Source organism: Acomys minous, assembly GCF_964271855.1.
Source record: "Acomys minous genome assembly, chromosome: 6".
NCBI classification, from domain to species: domain Eukaryota; kingdom Metazoa; phylum Chordata; class Mammalia; order Rodentia; family Muridae; genus Acomys; species Acomys minous.
The window spans coordinates 129,390,133-129,402,283 of NC_140487.1; the positions used below are offsets into that span (position 1 = coordinate 129,390,133).

Consider the following 12,151-nt stretch of genomic DNA (forward strand, 5'->3'; position numbering starts at 1 on the left):
GGCTGTGTGGGAGCAGCTGGTGGTCCTGGAAGTGGCCAAGCCCAGTACTGACTCTGTTGTCTCTTCCCTCCTCCCAGGGAGCAAGAGCAGCGGGTCCACAAGGAGCAGCCATCGGACCCCAGGCCGAGAGGAACGCCGGGCAGCTGGAGCTGGGGGTAGTGGCAGTGAATCAGACCACACAGTCCCAAGTGGGTCTGGTAGCACCGGCTGGTGGGAGCGTCCTGTCAGCCAGCTTAGCCGTGGCAGTAGCCCTCGAAGTCAGGCCTCAGCTGTAGCCCCAGGGCTCCCCCCACTGCACCCCCTTACAAAGGCCTATGCAGTCGTGGGTGGGCCACCCGGAGGGCCACCCGTCCGGGAGCTGGCTGCTGTTCCTCCAGAACTTACAGGTAGCCGCCAGTCCTTCCAAAAGGCCATGGGAAACCCCTGTGAGTTCTTTGTGGACATCATGTGATGATCAGCCAGTGTCTTCAGTGCTGTCTGTGGCGAGTCTGTGCTCCTGCTGTGCCTTAGCGGAGGCCAGAATAGATCAGCTATGGGGCCTTGGCCAGGGCAGAGGGAGCAAGCTGTAGAGGAGGGGCTGGGGGGCAGCCTTGACGTCCTGCCTGCTCCGGGGCTGCTGGTGGGGTACAGCTCAAGAATCTGTAGAGTCTTTCAGTCCTCAGCACAAGTCTCAGGGACCACTCCTGGTTCCTTTTTTGGAAGTGACCTCCATTTAGGACAAGAAAGGCTCTCTTGGGCTCTGTTCCCTCCCTACCCCCCCCCCCCCCCGCCCAAACTCTCCCAGAACTGTGCTCAGGGGTACAGGCTGATCCACGCAGAGTTCATGGGCCTCACCTGTCAAGCTAAAGTGAGGTTCTTGAGGGGTTAGACAGAGCCCTCAATCTCTCTGGCTGCCCAGGTGGGGTCTAACTTATTTATTTATTGCTAGCCTGCCTGCTCTGAGGGTGACAGCTGGTTACCCAGTGGGGCAGTTTGCATGTCCCTATCCCCACCTGGTACTCAGCACAGTTTATACTGAGAGTATGTGGGAGACAGGAGGGAGGCCTGGCACCTGTGTACCGTCTCAGCCTCAACGGAGGGGTGATTCAAGTGAACACAAGAGCTACAGAGATGGGGTCGTGTCCTGTCATTGCTATCCTGATGGCTGCCCATCGGCACGTGCCACTGCCATCCTGGCACAGCAGCCCACACGTCTACACTGTAGATACTGTGTCAAAGTCTGAGCAACTGGGTAGTTCACATAGAGCTGCTTCTGTGTAAATGCTATTTTAAACACTAAAAAAGCGTTTAATTTTATGGGACTGATGTGTGGCCTTGTTCCTCTTTTCTCCAGTTACGCTGCTTCTGGATTCAGGTGTGGGGCCAGTCCAGAGCTGACCCAGGCCTGATCCTGCCTGGAGATGGACGATGGCCATGTCCCTCTCTTGCCTAGTCATGTGGCTCTGTCCCTGGTGCTGGCTAGTAACAGGGGCCTTGCAGGCAGCTTTTCTGTCCTTGGTACTAGAAGCTGATTCTAGGGGGTCCTGGGTGCCTGGTGCTGGCCGTGGTGCTGATGTATACCCCTGTGTATGCTCTGTCCAAGGTGCTGGTGGCAACCTAGTTCTCCTACAGGCTAGGGCTCAGCCAGGAAAGAAGGAGGCTGGATATTGCCTAACTTGAGTGCCCTCTGCCTGCTGGCTATTTTGGTGTGTGTGTGTGTATGTGTGTGTGTGTGTGTGTGTAGTTTGTGTATGTGTGTGTAATGTTTGTGTGTGGTGTGTGTATGTGTGTGTGTGTGGTATGTGTGTATGTGTGTGTAGTGTGTGTGTGTGGTGTGGGTGTGGGTGTGTGTATGTGTGTGGTATGTGTGTATGTGTGTGTGGCGTGTGGGTGTGTGCTGAATGAGAGCCCCCATGCTGGGCATATCCAGGCAAGTAGTACTTTCTGGCCTTCCAGGGTCTGCCGGGGGCATTCTTAGGCTCAAAGTATGTCTATGGAGTCCCAAAGAACCCTTTGTGGGCCACTTTCTGAGATAATGGAGCCCAGTCACCCAGGCAAGATCAAGGATGATGTTGCCTTTGAGGGACAAGTGGGATCATAGGGTCCATCTTACACATTGAAGGCCTGGGGGTCACTGAGGAGCTAAGGTCTCTGGACAACTTGGAGTCAGAGTCTATAGGGAAGTGTATCAAGCCTTAGGTTGAGGTACTGTTTGGGGTTTGTTGGCATGGAATATCTCTACTAGGGCTGGGCTCACTAAAGGTGAGGCCATTGGATCAAGGAGTCATTCATTGTGTCCCTCAGTTGCCCCCCTGCCACTGTTGCTCCCTCCCAGGAAGAACTCCTGGGTGTTGAGATTTGGCAGCCACAGAAGCACATAGCACTTGGGCAGGTGGAAGGTGGCCAGGATGCCCATGGCACAGAACAGGATGGCACCCATCTGCACAGCCGGCTGGTAGGCCACCTGCACATTGGCCAGGAGGGGCACAAAAGAGATCCAGGTGATGAAATAAGCTAGCATGGCGAAGGTGAGACCACGTGCACGGTTGTAGCGACCAGGCTGGCTCTGTACCAGGAAAGTGCCCAGGAAGCAAAGGAAGGCTAATGTTGCATTGGTGATGTGCACCAAGCCCAGGCTGACCCAGGAACGCATGCGGCAGTGCTCCAGCACCTCTGTGGGCAGTACCCGCCAGTCTGTCACCACCTCTGGTGGGAACGCTACCAAGTACCAGGCACATAGTGCTGCCTCCACAAGAATGGCCAGTAGTACAACCAGCCCAGCCCAGGGTCCCCGAAGGCAGCTGCATAGCCAGTTTTCCCAGCTCAGTGGCAGCTCAGACTCCACAAAGATCTCAGCTGCTTGCAGGAAGAGTGTGCTCAGGCAGCCTGTGAGAGGGAGGTGAACCATTGGCTGTTGGGCAAGGCAGCTGGCAGTACTTGGCCGTCCTGGGAACAGAAGGACACTGAGGCAGAAGAGGCCTAGGCAGACCAGGCCAAAGCAGAACAGTGACCCACCCGAGGCCTGAACAAGAGGGCTGTGCCAGTGGTGGACAAAGAGCCCTAGAGCAGCCAGTGCTAGGCCTAGCACCAGGCAGAGCAGCAGGAGTAGCAGCAGCACAGCTGGCTCCCCCCAAGCCAGGAACTTAGGCCTGCGAGGAAAGCAGCGCGTGCTTTTCTCCGGGGACCACTGATCCTGGTTACATGGAGTACAGGTGAAATCATCTGTAGTGGTGAAAGAAAAAGCCATTGGGGGCTGGTGATGGGAGACAACTCAGCTCCCCACAGGCTTTTGCCAGACTGGTGTGCTTCTGCCCCCTAGCCCAGCTGTGCAGATTACGTAGGGATGACGGCTCACCTGGATGCTTCCGGTAGCTGCCTGCCTTGCAGTCCACACAGTCATAGCAGCAGGAATGGAAGCCCTTAACTCTGCGCACCTGGCCATCTTTGCACTGCCGGGAACACTGGGAGACTGGTGCCTGGGTGTGGATCTTTGAGTTAGGCTCCCCTTGGCTAGCACTGGCCCAAGACCCACAAGCCCATACCCACCATGGCTTTTGCTTCTCTTGTCCTTACCTGGTTGCCTGGCCAGTGCATCTTGGAGTGCTGCAGCTGAAGGGTGCCGTTGAAGGTGCCTACAGTGTGTAACACAGGTGCAGGGCCGCGCCACGCCCACATCATCAGGTCATACTCCATTTCTACATTTCCTTTAGCATCAAACTGCAGCGTCAAGTCTCGAGCATGGAAACTCATGTTGTACATGTTCTCCAGGAGCTGTGGGGTGGAGTGGGGTTAGGGAGGACCTCCGCCTGGTGGGTCATTGTTCCTGCAGGAACTGGCAAAACCCAGCCAGACCCCTACCCTTACCTGCCAGGGTTGGACAGGCTCTGATGTGGGGCAACTTGAGACATTGCACCGTAAGGTGTTGTGAAGGGCCTGGGCCACGCTGTACACAGCTGCATATGTTGCAAAAATCTGGTGGTGCAACTGCCCAGACGACAGGTTCCGTAGCAGCCCAGACGACAGGTTCTGCAGGCCTATGTCATCACACTGTGGACAGCGCTGCCCCATTACATGCTCCTCCAGGTCCAGCCCAGCAGTCAGGGAGGCACAGAATGTTGGGTCAGCAGCCAAGGCAAGGCGGGTCTCCAAGTAATGGGAGAATTCAGGCAGCAGGACTCCCCGCTGTAGAAACCCAAGCACAGTGCCCACACGGGCAACATTGGGCAGTGACATGACCAAGTCAGAGGTCATCCAGGACTCACTGGCCACCCATACCTTGGGTGAGAGGCCATGGTGGATGCTGTAGCTGAAAAGAGAGTAGGCAGCACGGGCGGAGGCAAACAGCACTACCACTTGTACTTTGCTTTGGTTCACTTGATGTAGCACATCCAACACCTTGTCCGGTTGTTGGCCGCTAGTGCCATGCAGTGGCACCAGGGCCTCATGTGCAATGCAAATACCTCGCGCGTTGGCCAGGCCAGAAAAGATGCTCAGACCTTCCCGGCCATAGTCATCATCACTGCCTAAGGCAGCCACCCAGTTCCAGCTGAAATTCTGCAACAGAGCCACAACAGCCTCCAGCTGTACCCGGTCGCTGGGCACCGTGCGGAAGAAGGATGGAAATGTTTCCCGGTCACTTAGCCGATCCATGCTGGCACTATAGCTGACCTGTGGTGATCAAGAAGCACTTCCTGATAAGAGACCTCAGTGGGCACAAAGAAATTGGGCAAGCCAGGCGGGGTGGCACACTCCCGTAATCCCAGTACTCTGGAGTCAGAGGCCGGCAGATCTCTGTTCTACAAAGTGAGGCCAGGACAGCTAGGGCTGTTATGTCGAGAAACCCTGTCTCAAAAACAAGACAAGACAAAACAAAAAACGAAGTGCACTCACCTGTGGCATGAGGAAGAAGCTGAAGAACTTGCCTGTAATAAGGGCAAGCTCTGACGAGTGAGGCCCAATGACAGCCAGCACACGGGGCTGGTACTGGGTATAGTTGCAGTAGGCAGCAATGCTTTGGCTGCCCACCTTGGCCAGGAACATGAGACTGGGCTTCATGGTGACCACTGGCTCTGAGCAAGTGTCAAACAGGTCATAGCCCAGTCGTAGCCCAGGGAGCAAGGCAGATCCATTGTTAATCTCCTCCACAGCCATCTTCATTGCCATGGCCAGGAACAACCCACGGGATGAGAACCTGAGACCACAGGGAATTGCAGGTGGTCGCCAACTCATCCCCAGCCAGGGGTTACCACGGATCCGAGGCTGCCAAGCCCCAGTCCACCCCCTTCCCCACCCACTAGCCTCCATACCCGGTACACAGGATGCCTTTGGGTTGTGTTCTCTGGTAGAGAGTGGACTCCTCAGTGGAGCCCAGGGGAAATAGCCCACCCAGGATGTAGTCCCCGTGTGCCTTGAATTGCTGGGACAGGCACAAGGGGGCCCCCATCCCAAGGCCCAGAAGAGCAGCCAGGCTGAGGCTCAGGACAGCCAGGCCCGGCATGGTAGTAGAAGCTTCCAGCAGAGCCAATGGGTGAGAATGCTGGGTTGGAGCCCCAGATGTCCAGAGGGGAGGGAGCAGAGGATTTGTTTAGCAAAACCACCGCTGTGCTTGGCCGCCAAGCCCCAAGGGGCTCCGGTGATTTGTGCAGTATCCCAGGCCTGATGGCTGATGGTTTGTGTGCAGTGGGCTCCATTAATAAGCTCTCTGTCCAAGAGTGACCCAGCAGGCCACAGTGTGACTACTGACTGTGGTCCTGTCACCTGCCTATGCCCTAGAGCATCTTGGCAGACTAAGAAGGAAGGTGGAGAAGCATGCAGGGCTCCCGGCTTTCCCTTGACCTGGGACTAGGGGGCACCAGGGCCATACTTGCAGTCAGAGAGACACCTTTTATCTTCTGGCTTCTGATTTAAAACAGTCCCATCCACAGGCGGGGGCTGCAGAGGTGGCCCCTCAACAATGACAGTAAACAGCTGGCTAGCCAGGGCTCTAACCTTCAGATGTGATAGGGGGAGCTCAGGCAGAACTTCCTGTGCTTCCCAACGTGCCTGGGTCCTGGGGCAAGACAGACTCGCTGAGGACCCCAGCTCTTCTGCCGGAGCTCTGACTCCCAGAAACCGTGAGACCCTCGGCCGGCCATTCCGCTGGTTCTCAGTGTAAGCACTCCTGCCTTGGTAGGCATGCAGGCATCCCTCTCTGCAGAGTGCTCACGCTGGTCCAGGGAAATGAGAAAAGGCCATTAAACAAATAAGTTCCTGCAGCTGCTAGGGCCAGGTGTGTGCCTGGTGCAGATGACAGCTCCTTCTTAGCCTCTTGCCCGGTTCTGTATGTCAACTTGACGCAAACTAGAGGTATCTGAAAGAGAAAACCTCAATTGAGAAAATGTCTCCCTAAGATCCAGCTGTAGGACATTTTCTTAACTAGTGATTGATGGGAGGAGGGCCCAGCCCACTGCGGTGCCATCCTTGGACTGCTGGTCCTTTGTTCTATTAATAAAGCAAGCTGAGCAAGCTGGTAAGCAGCACCCCATGGCCTCTGCATCAGCCCCTGACACCAAGTTCCTACCCTGTTTGAGTTCCTGCCCTGACTTCCTTCAATGACGAACAGTGATAGGGAATGCAAACCCGATGAACTGTTTCCTCCCCGAGTTGCTTTGGTGGTGGTGGTTCATCAGAGCAGCACTAGCTAAAGACACTCTCTCAGTCTGGGTGTGAGGGACCCATTGCTAACACAGCAGGGTTCTGGCACCCAAACATGGTGGAAGCCGTTGCCTCTTGTTGCAATGGGTGCTTGGGTAATCACAGTGTCATATGGCACCCAGCAGGTGTTATGGAAATGACTATTAACAGTTCCCTGTTGCCCTGGGATGATGTCCACAGGCCACGTTCACGTAATCTTCACACATGCACACCACGACCTTATGTGTTTTCTGACCAGTGTCTTGGTTTTGTTTTGTTTTTTCGAGACAGGGTTTCTCTGTGTAGCCTTGGCTGTCCTGGACTCGCTTTGTAGACCAGGCTGGCCTCAAACTCACAGCGATCCGCCTGCCTCTGCCTCCCGAGTGCTGGGATTAAAGGCGTGCGCCACCACTGCCCGGCTGTGACCAGTGTCTTGAAATCACCAGCCTCGCCTAGCACTATGTGGCCTCTTGGTTCTTGGCTGGGTACAGGTATGGCCGGACAACGTACAGCCCAAGCAGATGAGGTGTGTACGGCACAGCACACCACCATTATGTACTCTCTGTCTAGGTTGATGCCATGGAGAAAGCAGGGCTAGTTTTCCTCCTGCTTTGTCGCATGGTACCTGGGTATCTTCAGACCTATTTTCCAACCTAGCCCCTCAAGGCGGATGATTCCAAAAGTGTTTCTTTTCTCATCTGCAAAATGGAGATAATGCAGATCTCAAGAGTGTATGTGTGGGATCAAGCTATGATACATCAAGGACAGATATATGGTAATTCCCTCAGTTCTGGATGCTGGCTGGACATGTTCCATTGAGCCTTCAGGAATTGGGACACATGGTTCAGCCTTGTCCCTAGGGCTAGCTCCCTCCCCACTCATGTGTGTGCTTTAATGTTCTTCCCCCACACAACCAGACATCTCACACACCTGTGACCTGACCCAGAATGCCACACCCACCATGTAGGTGTGATTTATTTATGTTGGAAATACTACACGTATCATAATTGTTTAGGAAAGACATATGCCCCAAAGCTTGTGTTTATACCCACCAGCTACACTGGGGACACTGTCCTAGGGACCCAACGGGAAAGGTTAGGGTCTTATGCACTGGGTGTCAGCTGTGCTGGGTATGGCCGTCTGTCAGCTAGACAAGGCAAGCCAGGCTCCTTCCACAAGTCAGGTCTTAAGTCATACGGGCACCACAGTGACGGGAGCAGCAGCGCTGGCTGGCTGGAGAGAGGTGTGGGTTGGCCAGTTAGTATTGACATCTTAAAATCTTGGGGGTGCATATGCCGCAAAAGCCCCACTGCAAAAAGCCGCTTTCAGAAGACTGGGGCTGCTATAGTGAAGACGCTGTGAAGCAGGCTGTGCTGACTAGGGCCAGGCTGCTCTTAGAGAAGCCTCAGCTCACAGCTTCAGCCACTTCCCGTTGCCAAGGAGACAAGGGCCTGCTTGACAGGCAGAGAGACCAACAAGGAGGCCGGCGAAGGGCAGGGGAAGAGCCTCCAGGCCTCCCTCCACTGGCAAGGACAGCTTTTGGAAAATGAAGGGGCCCCAAGCACGTAGGCCCCGGGGGTGTTTGCTTGGCACCGATGCCATGTCTCAGGCCGGAGAGAACAAGAGGGTATACACTGGCTGGGCACGTTGGCTGTGGGGGAGACAGAATGTCAGATCCGGGGCCCTGTGCCCTTATACCATTGCAGATTCCTCACAGAGGGCAGAGCAACCTTGGGTTGTTGCAGATGCCTGACCCTCCTTCCCCATCTTCTCAATGTGTCATCTGAACTTCAATAAGGCCTACTGAACACACACATAACTGAAGTGAAGGGCAAAACTGAAGTTCAATTGTCTCGCCCGGGACCAAGTGGATGACTAGCACCCGCCTCTCTCGGCTCATCTGTCCACCACTGTTCTCTTCACAGACTGAGGCTCTCAATAAGTTCAGCTTTCAGGGGTGACAGAAGCATCCAGAAAACACTGCTGTGGGAGTAGTCCCAGGGTTACTCAAACCCAGTTCTGAGCAGGGGAGGCCAAACAGTATGGTCAGCACCACTAGGGCAGGTCTAACAGGGAGTGCTCAGCATAGAGCTTCTGGGAGATGTCATACACATTTTCAATGAAGGGCAGAGCCTCTCCCAGCATCTCCACAGCTTGCTCAGAGGACCCCACATTCATGACCTCAAGGAACACCTTGCGTGTAGGCAAGGCACAGAAGGCCACAGTGACGGCTTGACGTATGATCCAGGGGTGATAGGCAGCCAGTGTATCATTGTAGGCATCACTGCAGAGTGTGGAGGTACGGGCATCCTCAGGGCTGGTACGCAGGCCTTCCAGGAATAGCTGCAGCCAGTGCAGAGCACGATGCAGTCGCAGCACAGTCCGGCAGCCTGAGTTAGGGTATCGGGAACGGGAGCGGCGGTCTATGTCTATCAGCTTGTTGCCCACCTCATAGGCTACCATGGACTGCAAGCTAGTGTAGTGTTCACTCTGTGGGCTGTTCCTCAGTTGCTCCATTATCTGCAGCTTTGAGACCACATCCTTGGAAATGAATGAAAAGACGGCACCCAGGCTGTTCAGAAACCTGTAAAAGGAAGTATACATCTGAGAACCCTACCCAGACTGGCGGCCATCTTGCAGCACAGGGAACACCACCTTGAACCTGCTAGAGCAGTTGTCTGCCTGGAGGCAAGGGCAGGAAGGCTGGGTGAGAACAGTCTGCTAGCTGGTCCCATGCTCCTGAGTCATACGGGATGCAGGCGTCCCATGTGGACTCTGACTGGCAAAGCTGCTACCGTCAGCATCCCCAACAAACGCACCTGACTAGCCCCTTCCAGCTGGCGATATAGTGGTCCAGCAGCACCTCTCCCTCCTCTGAGAGACACTGCTTAAAGCTGACCAGAACGACTTTAAGGTTGAAATCCGTCTCCGAGCCATCCATCTTCCAACGCGAGCCGAAGTGGCTTCACACAGAACTTGTCGTCACCGTGCTGGGTCAGCTCTTCATTTTCTCAGGAAGGGACTGGGAGAAAGGTTGGAAAGAGACAGTGGGGTGCTAAAGCCGACAGCTCAGAGTCACCGTGAAGCTCCGTTTACCCCAATGCCCCCACCAGGAACTACAAACCGAGTGACCCTGCTGTGCCCTTGATGGACTCTGTACCCACAGACCTTGACATAGCTGCTCCTTGCCCTTTGGGCTAATCATCTGTTCCTGACCTAAGACTTACGACTGCCCTGTCTGCATCTGTTATTGTTTCTTGTTTTTCTGGTTCTCCTCTTCCTACAGTACCCTGTTTCACACATTAGGGGGATGTTTCTAAAGAGCAGGCATAGTCCTGGACCTCACCGTATGGGGGCAGCATGCTGATGGGAGGTGCACCAAATCAAAAACAGGGATTGTGAGACAGCAAGTGATTCTCACACAGGGGACATGGTGAGGCTCTCTCTTCCTTTGTCAGGGCCGTATGCCTCAGACTAAAGCAGAGGCTGTGGGCTGGCATCTGCTAGACAGACAGACGGATGATACACCTGTCATAGGAATGGTAGGTATCCCCAAACAACATGGTAGCTGGGCCAAAGATCTTACCACACACACAGGATTGTACAAGTCATTCTGGAAGTGGTCTAGGATAGAGGCCTTAAGGTAAGGCTGGGCTCTGGACTCTGTGGGCATCTTTATAGTGGCTCCACAAACATACTTGTCCCCCACACATTCATTTTCAGTTGTGGGGACCGAGCCTGAGGGCCTCCTGTATGCTGGACAGGGGATAGCCTAGGTAGGCTTTTCCTTTTTTCTTGAGACAGGATTTCTCTGTGTAGCCCTGGCTGTCCTGGAACTCACTCTGTAGACCAGGCTGGCCTTGAATCCAAAGATTCACCTGCCTCTGCCTCCCGAGTGCTGGGATTAAGGTGTGCGTCACCACTTCCTGGCCTTTCCTTTTTTTTTTTTTTTCTTTCTTTCTTTTATTTTTTTTGCCTGTGGCTAGATTTTATTAACCATTTCCATAAACTCCACCTTAGACTGGGCATGGATACATTTTAGATTCTAAAAGTTAGAAGGTTCTGGGCTGGACCTAAGGAGCTCCTTCACCCCTGTCCCTAACCATGGTAAGTCCCCTTCCTTCCTTCCTTTCTTAATTTGTTTGTTTGTTTGTTTTTGAGACAAGTTTTCTCTGTCTAGCTCTGCCTGTCCTGGACCTCACTCTGTAAATCAGGCTGGCCTTGAACACAGCTCTGTTTGCCTCTGCTTCCCAAGTGCTGGGTTTAAAGGCGTGTGCCACCACACCTGGCTAGGCCTTTAATTTTCAATCTTCCTGCTTCCCGAGTAGCTAGACCTACAAGCTTGTACCACCAGGCTCCTCTCGGGTTCACATCTTGAACGGATAACTCTAAGCACCCGGCCCTCACCTTCCCTGGTATCCTAAGAACTTACTTGGTGTCCAGGACCTGCCCTGTGGGATGTGGCTGCATCTCACTCATGTCCAACATTTAACCACCACTTCTGGAGGTTCCTGTGTTTCTCAGTGGTGGATCCCTTTCCTAACCTCTGTAACCAGCAGGGCCTGGAAAACCCTAACCCCATTCAGGGTACCTGGATCTGTGTGCAAGTTCGCTTTCTTTCTTTCTTTCTTTCTTTCTTTCTTTCTTTCTCTCTTTCTCTCTTTCTCTCTTTCTTTCTTTCGTTCTTTCTTTCTTTCACATAGTTCTATGACTCAGTCCTTCAGCTCTGGGGATGTGGTCTGCATGTCTCCCAGTCCACGACTGAGGCTGCTAGAGTGGTGATAGGACCCCATGAGTTGGACTGGATGTCGGTCACAAGTTCCAGACCTAGGAGACGGGCTCACCTTGTGTTCAGGTGTCAAGGACCTGGGCCTCAGAAAGATGGCGACGGCCTGAGTCTTGCAATACACCTTCCTCTTAGGGCCTGTGTGCTGTCCAGTGGGCAAACAGTCTCTGTGGCCCCGCCCCCTACGGTTTATTTTGGCCACCTAACAATCCTGCGGCCGGGCCTTCCTGCCCAGAGCCTGAGCCAGAAGCCAAGTAGCCTCTTAGAGCTGCCTGCGGTAAACTGGCAAGAACAGGAAGGGCGGACAGTCCACCAGCCCCCGGAAGGTGATGCAGGACACCTTTAAGCCTCCCCTACAGAAGGTCAGCCGGGAGGAGGCCCACAAGCCGGCACACAGCACAGACACCTAGGCGTAGCAGCAGGGAGCCAGGGCGGTGCAGAGCAGTCTGCAAATCTCACCTGGTACGGGTTTCCTGTAGCGGGGGACCGGCTCCTCTCCACTCCGGCGGAGGCCAGTGATGGGCGATCTAAGTTACAATGAGATTGCTGAGGGAGCCGAATCTTTGCCCGTGTGTTACAGACACCCGACTCCGCCGCCAGGATCTGGTGAGCAGGTAGACATCACCCCCCTTGCCTTCCCCCGAGCTTGGAGCCGGCTCCGAGCCTGCGGTTGGGCAGAAGCCTTGAGTTGCAGCCCAAAGTTCAGCCCCTGCC

General features: G+C 54.5%; 3 protein-coding genes across 10 annotated transcripts in view; 1 reads left to right on the forward strand and 2 right to left on the reverse strand.

The window, feature by feature from the left end:
- Positions 1–1,301, forward strand: part of DVL1 (dishevelled segment polarity protein 1) — an 11,720-nt gene extending 10,419 nt beyond the window's left edge. For 2 of the 3 annotated variants that reach the window (XM_084788239.1, XM_084788238.1), the window contains exon 15: positions 78–1,301. In XM_084788239.1, coding sequence (XP_084644365.1) covers positions 78–451 — 374 coding nt within the window. In that variant the 3' untranslated portion in view covers positions 452–1,301. The remainder of the gene's footprint in view (positions 1–77) is intronic. The other variant, XM_084788240.1, reaches the window with a different exon arrangement.
- TAS1R3 (taste 1 receptor member 3) lies at positions 650–7,488 on the reverse strand. Of its 3 annotated transcripts, none has more exons than XM_084788235.1 (6): positions 5,968–7,488; positions 4,870–5,170; positions 3,844–4,647; positions 3,553–3,750; positions 3,335–3,455; positions 650–3,201 (listed from the first exon to the last, which is right to left on the reverse strand). In XM_084788235.1, exons 2-6 carry the CDS (start codon positions 5,140–5,142, stop codon positions 2,264–2,266), a joined length of 2,334 nt encoding a protein of 777 aa, XP_084644361.1. In that variant the 5' UTR covers positions 5,143–5,170; positions 5,968–7,488; the 3' UTR covers positions 650–2,263. The 3 variants fall into 3 exon arrangements, with proteins under 3 accessions (XP_084644361.1, XP_084644362.1, XP_084644360.1); XM_084788236.1 differs by lacking the exon at positions 5,968–7,488 and adding an exon at positions 5,286–5,712 and having other exon boundaries at positions 650–2,925; XM_084788234.1 differs by lacking the exon at positions 5,968–7,488 and adding an exon at positions 5,286–5,712.
- Positions 7,489–7,599: 111 nt separating this feature from the next.
- CPTP (ceramide-1-phosphate transfer protein) lies at positions 7,600–12,111 on the reverse strand. Of its 4 annotated transcripts, none has more exons than XM_084788253.1 (3): positions 11,897–12,111; positions 9,551–9,673; positions 7,600–9,235 (listed from the first exon to the last, which is right to left on the reverse strand). In XM_084788253.1, the coding sequence occupies exons 2-3, from the start codon at positions 9,586–9,588 to the stop codon at positions 8,707–8,709; spliced, it is 567 nt and encodes a 188-aa protein (XP_084644379.1). In that variant the 5' UTR covers positions 9,589–9,673; positions 11,897–12,111; the 3' UTR covers positions 7,600–8,706. The 4 variants fall into 4 exon arrangements, with proteins under 4 accessions (XP_084644379.1, XP_084644377.1, XP_084644380.1 ...); XM_084788251.1 differs by having other exon boundaries at positions 9,471–9,673; positions 11,897–12,107; XM_084788254.1 differs by lacking the exon at positions 11,897–12,111 and adding an exon at positions 11,496–11,826.
- Positions 12,112–12,151: the final 40 nt, after the last annotated feature.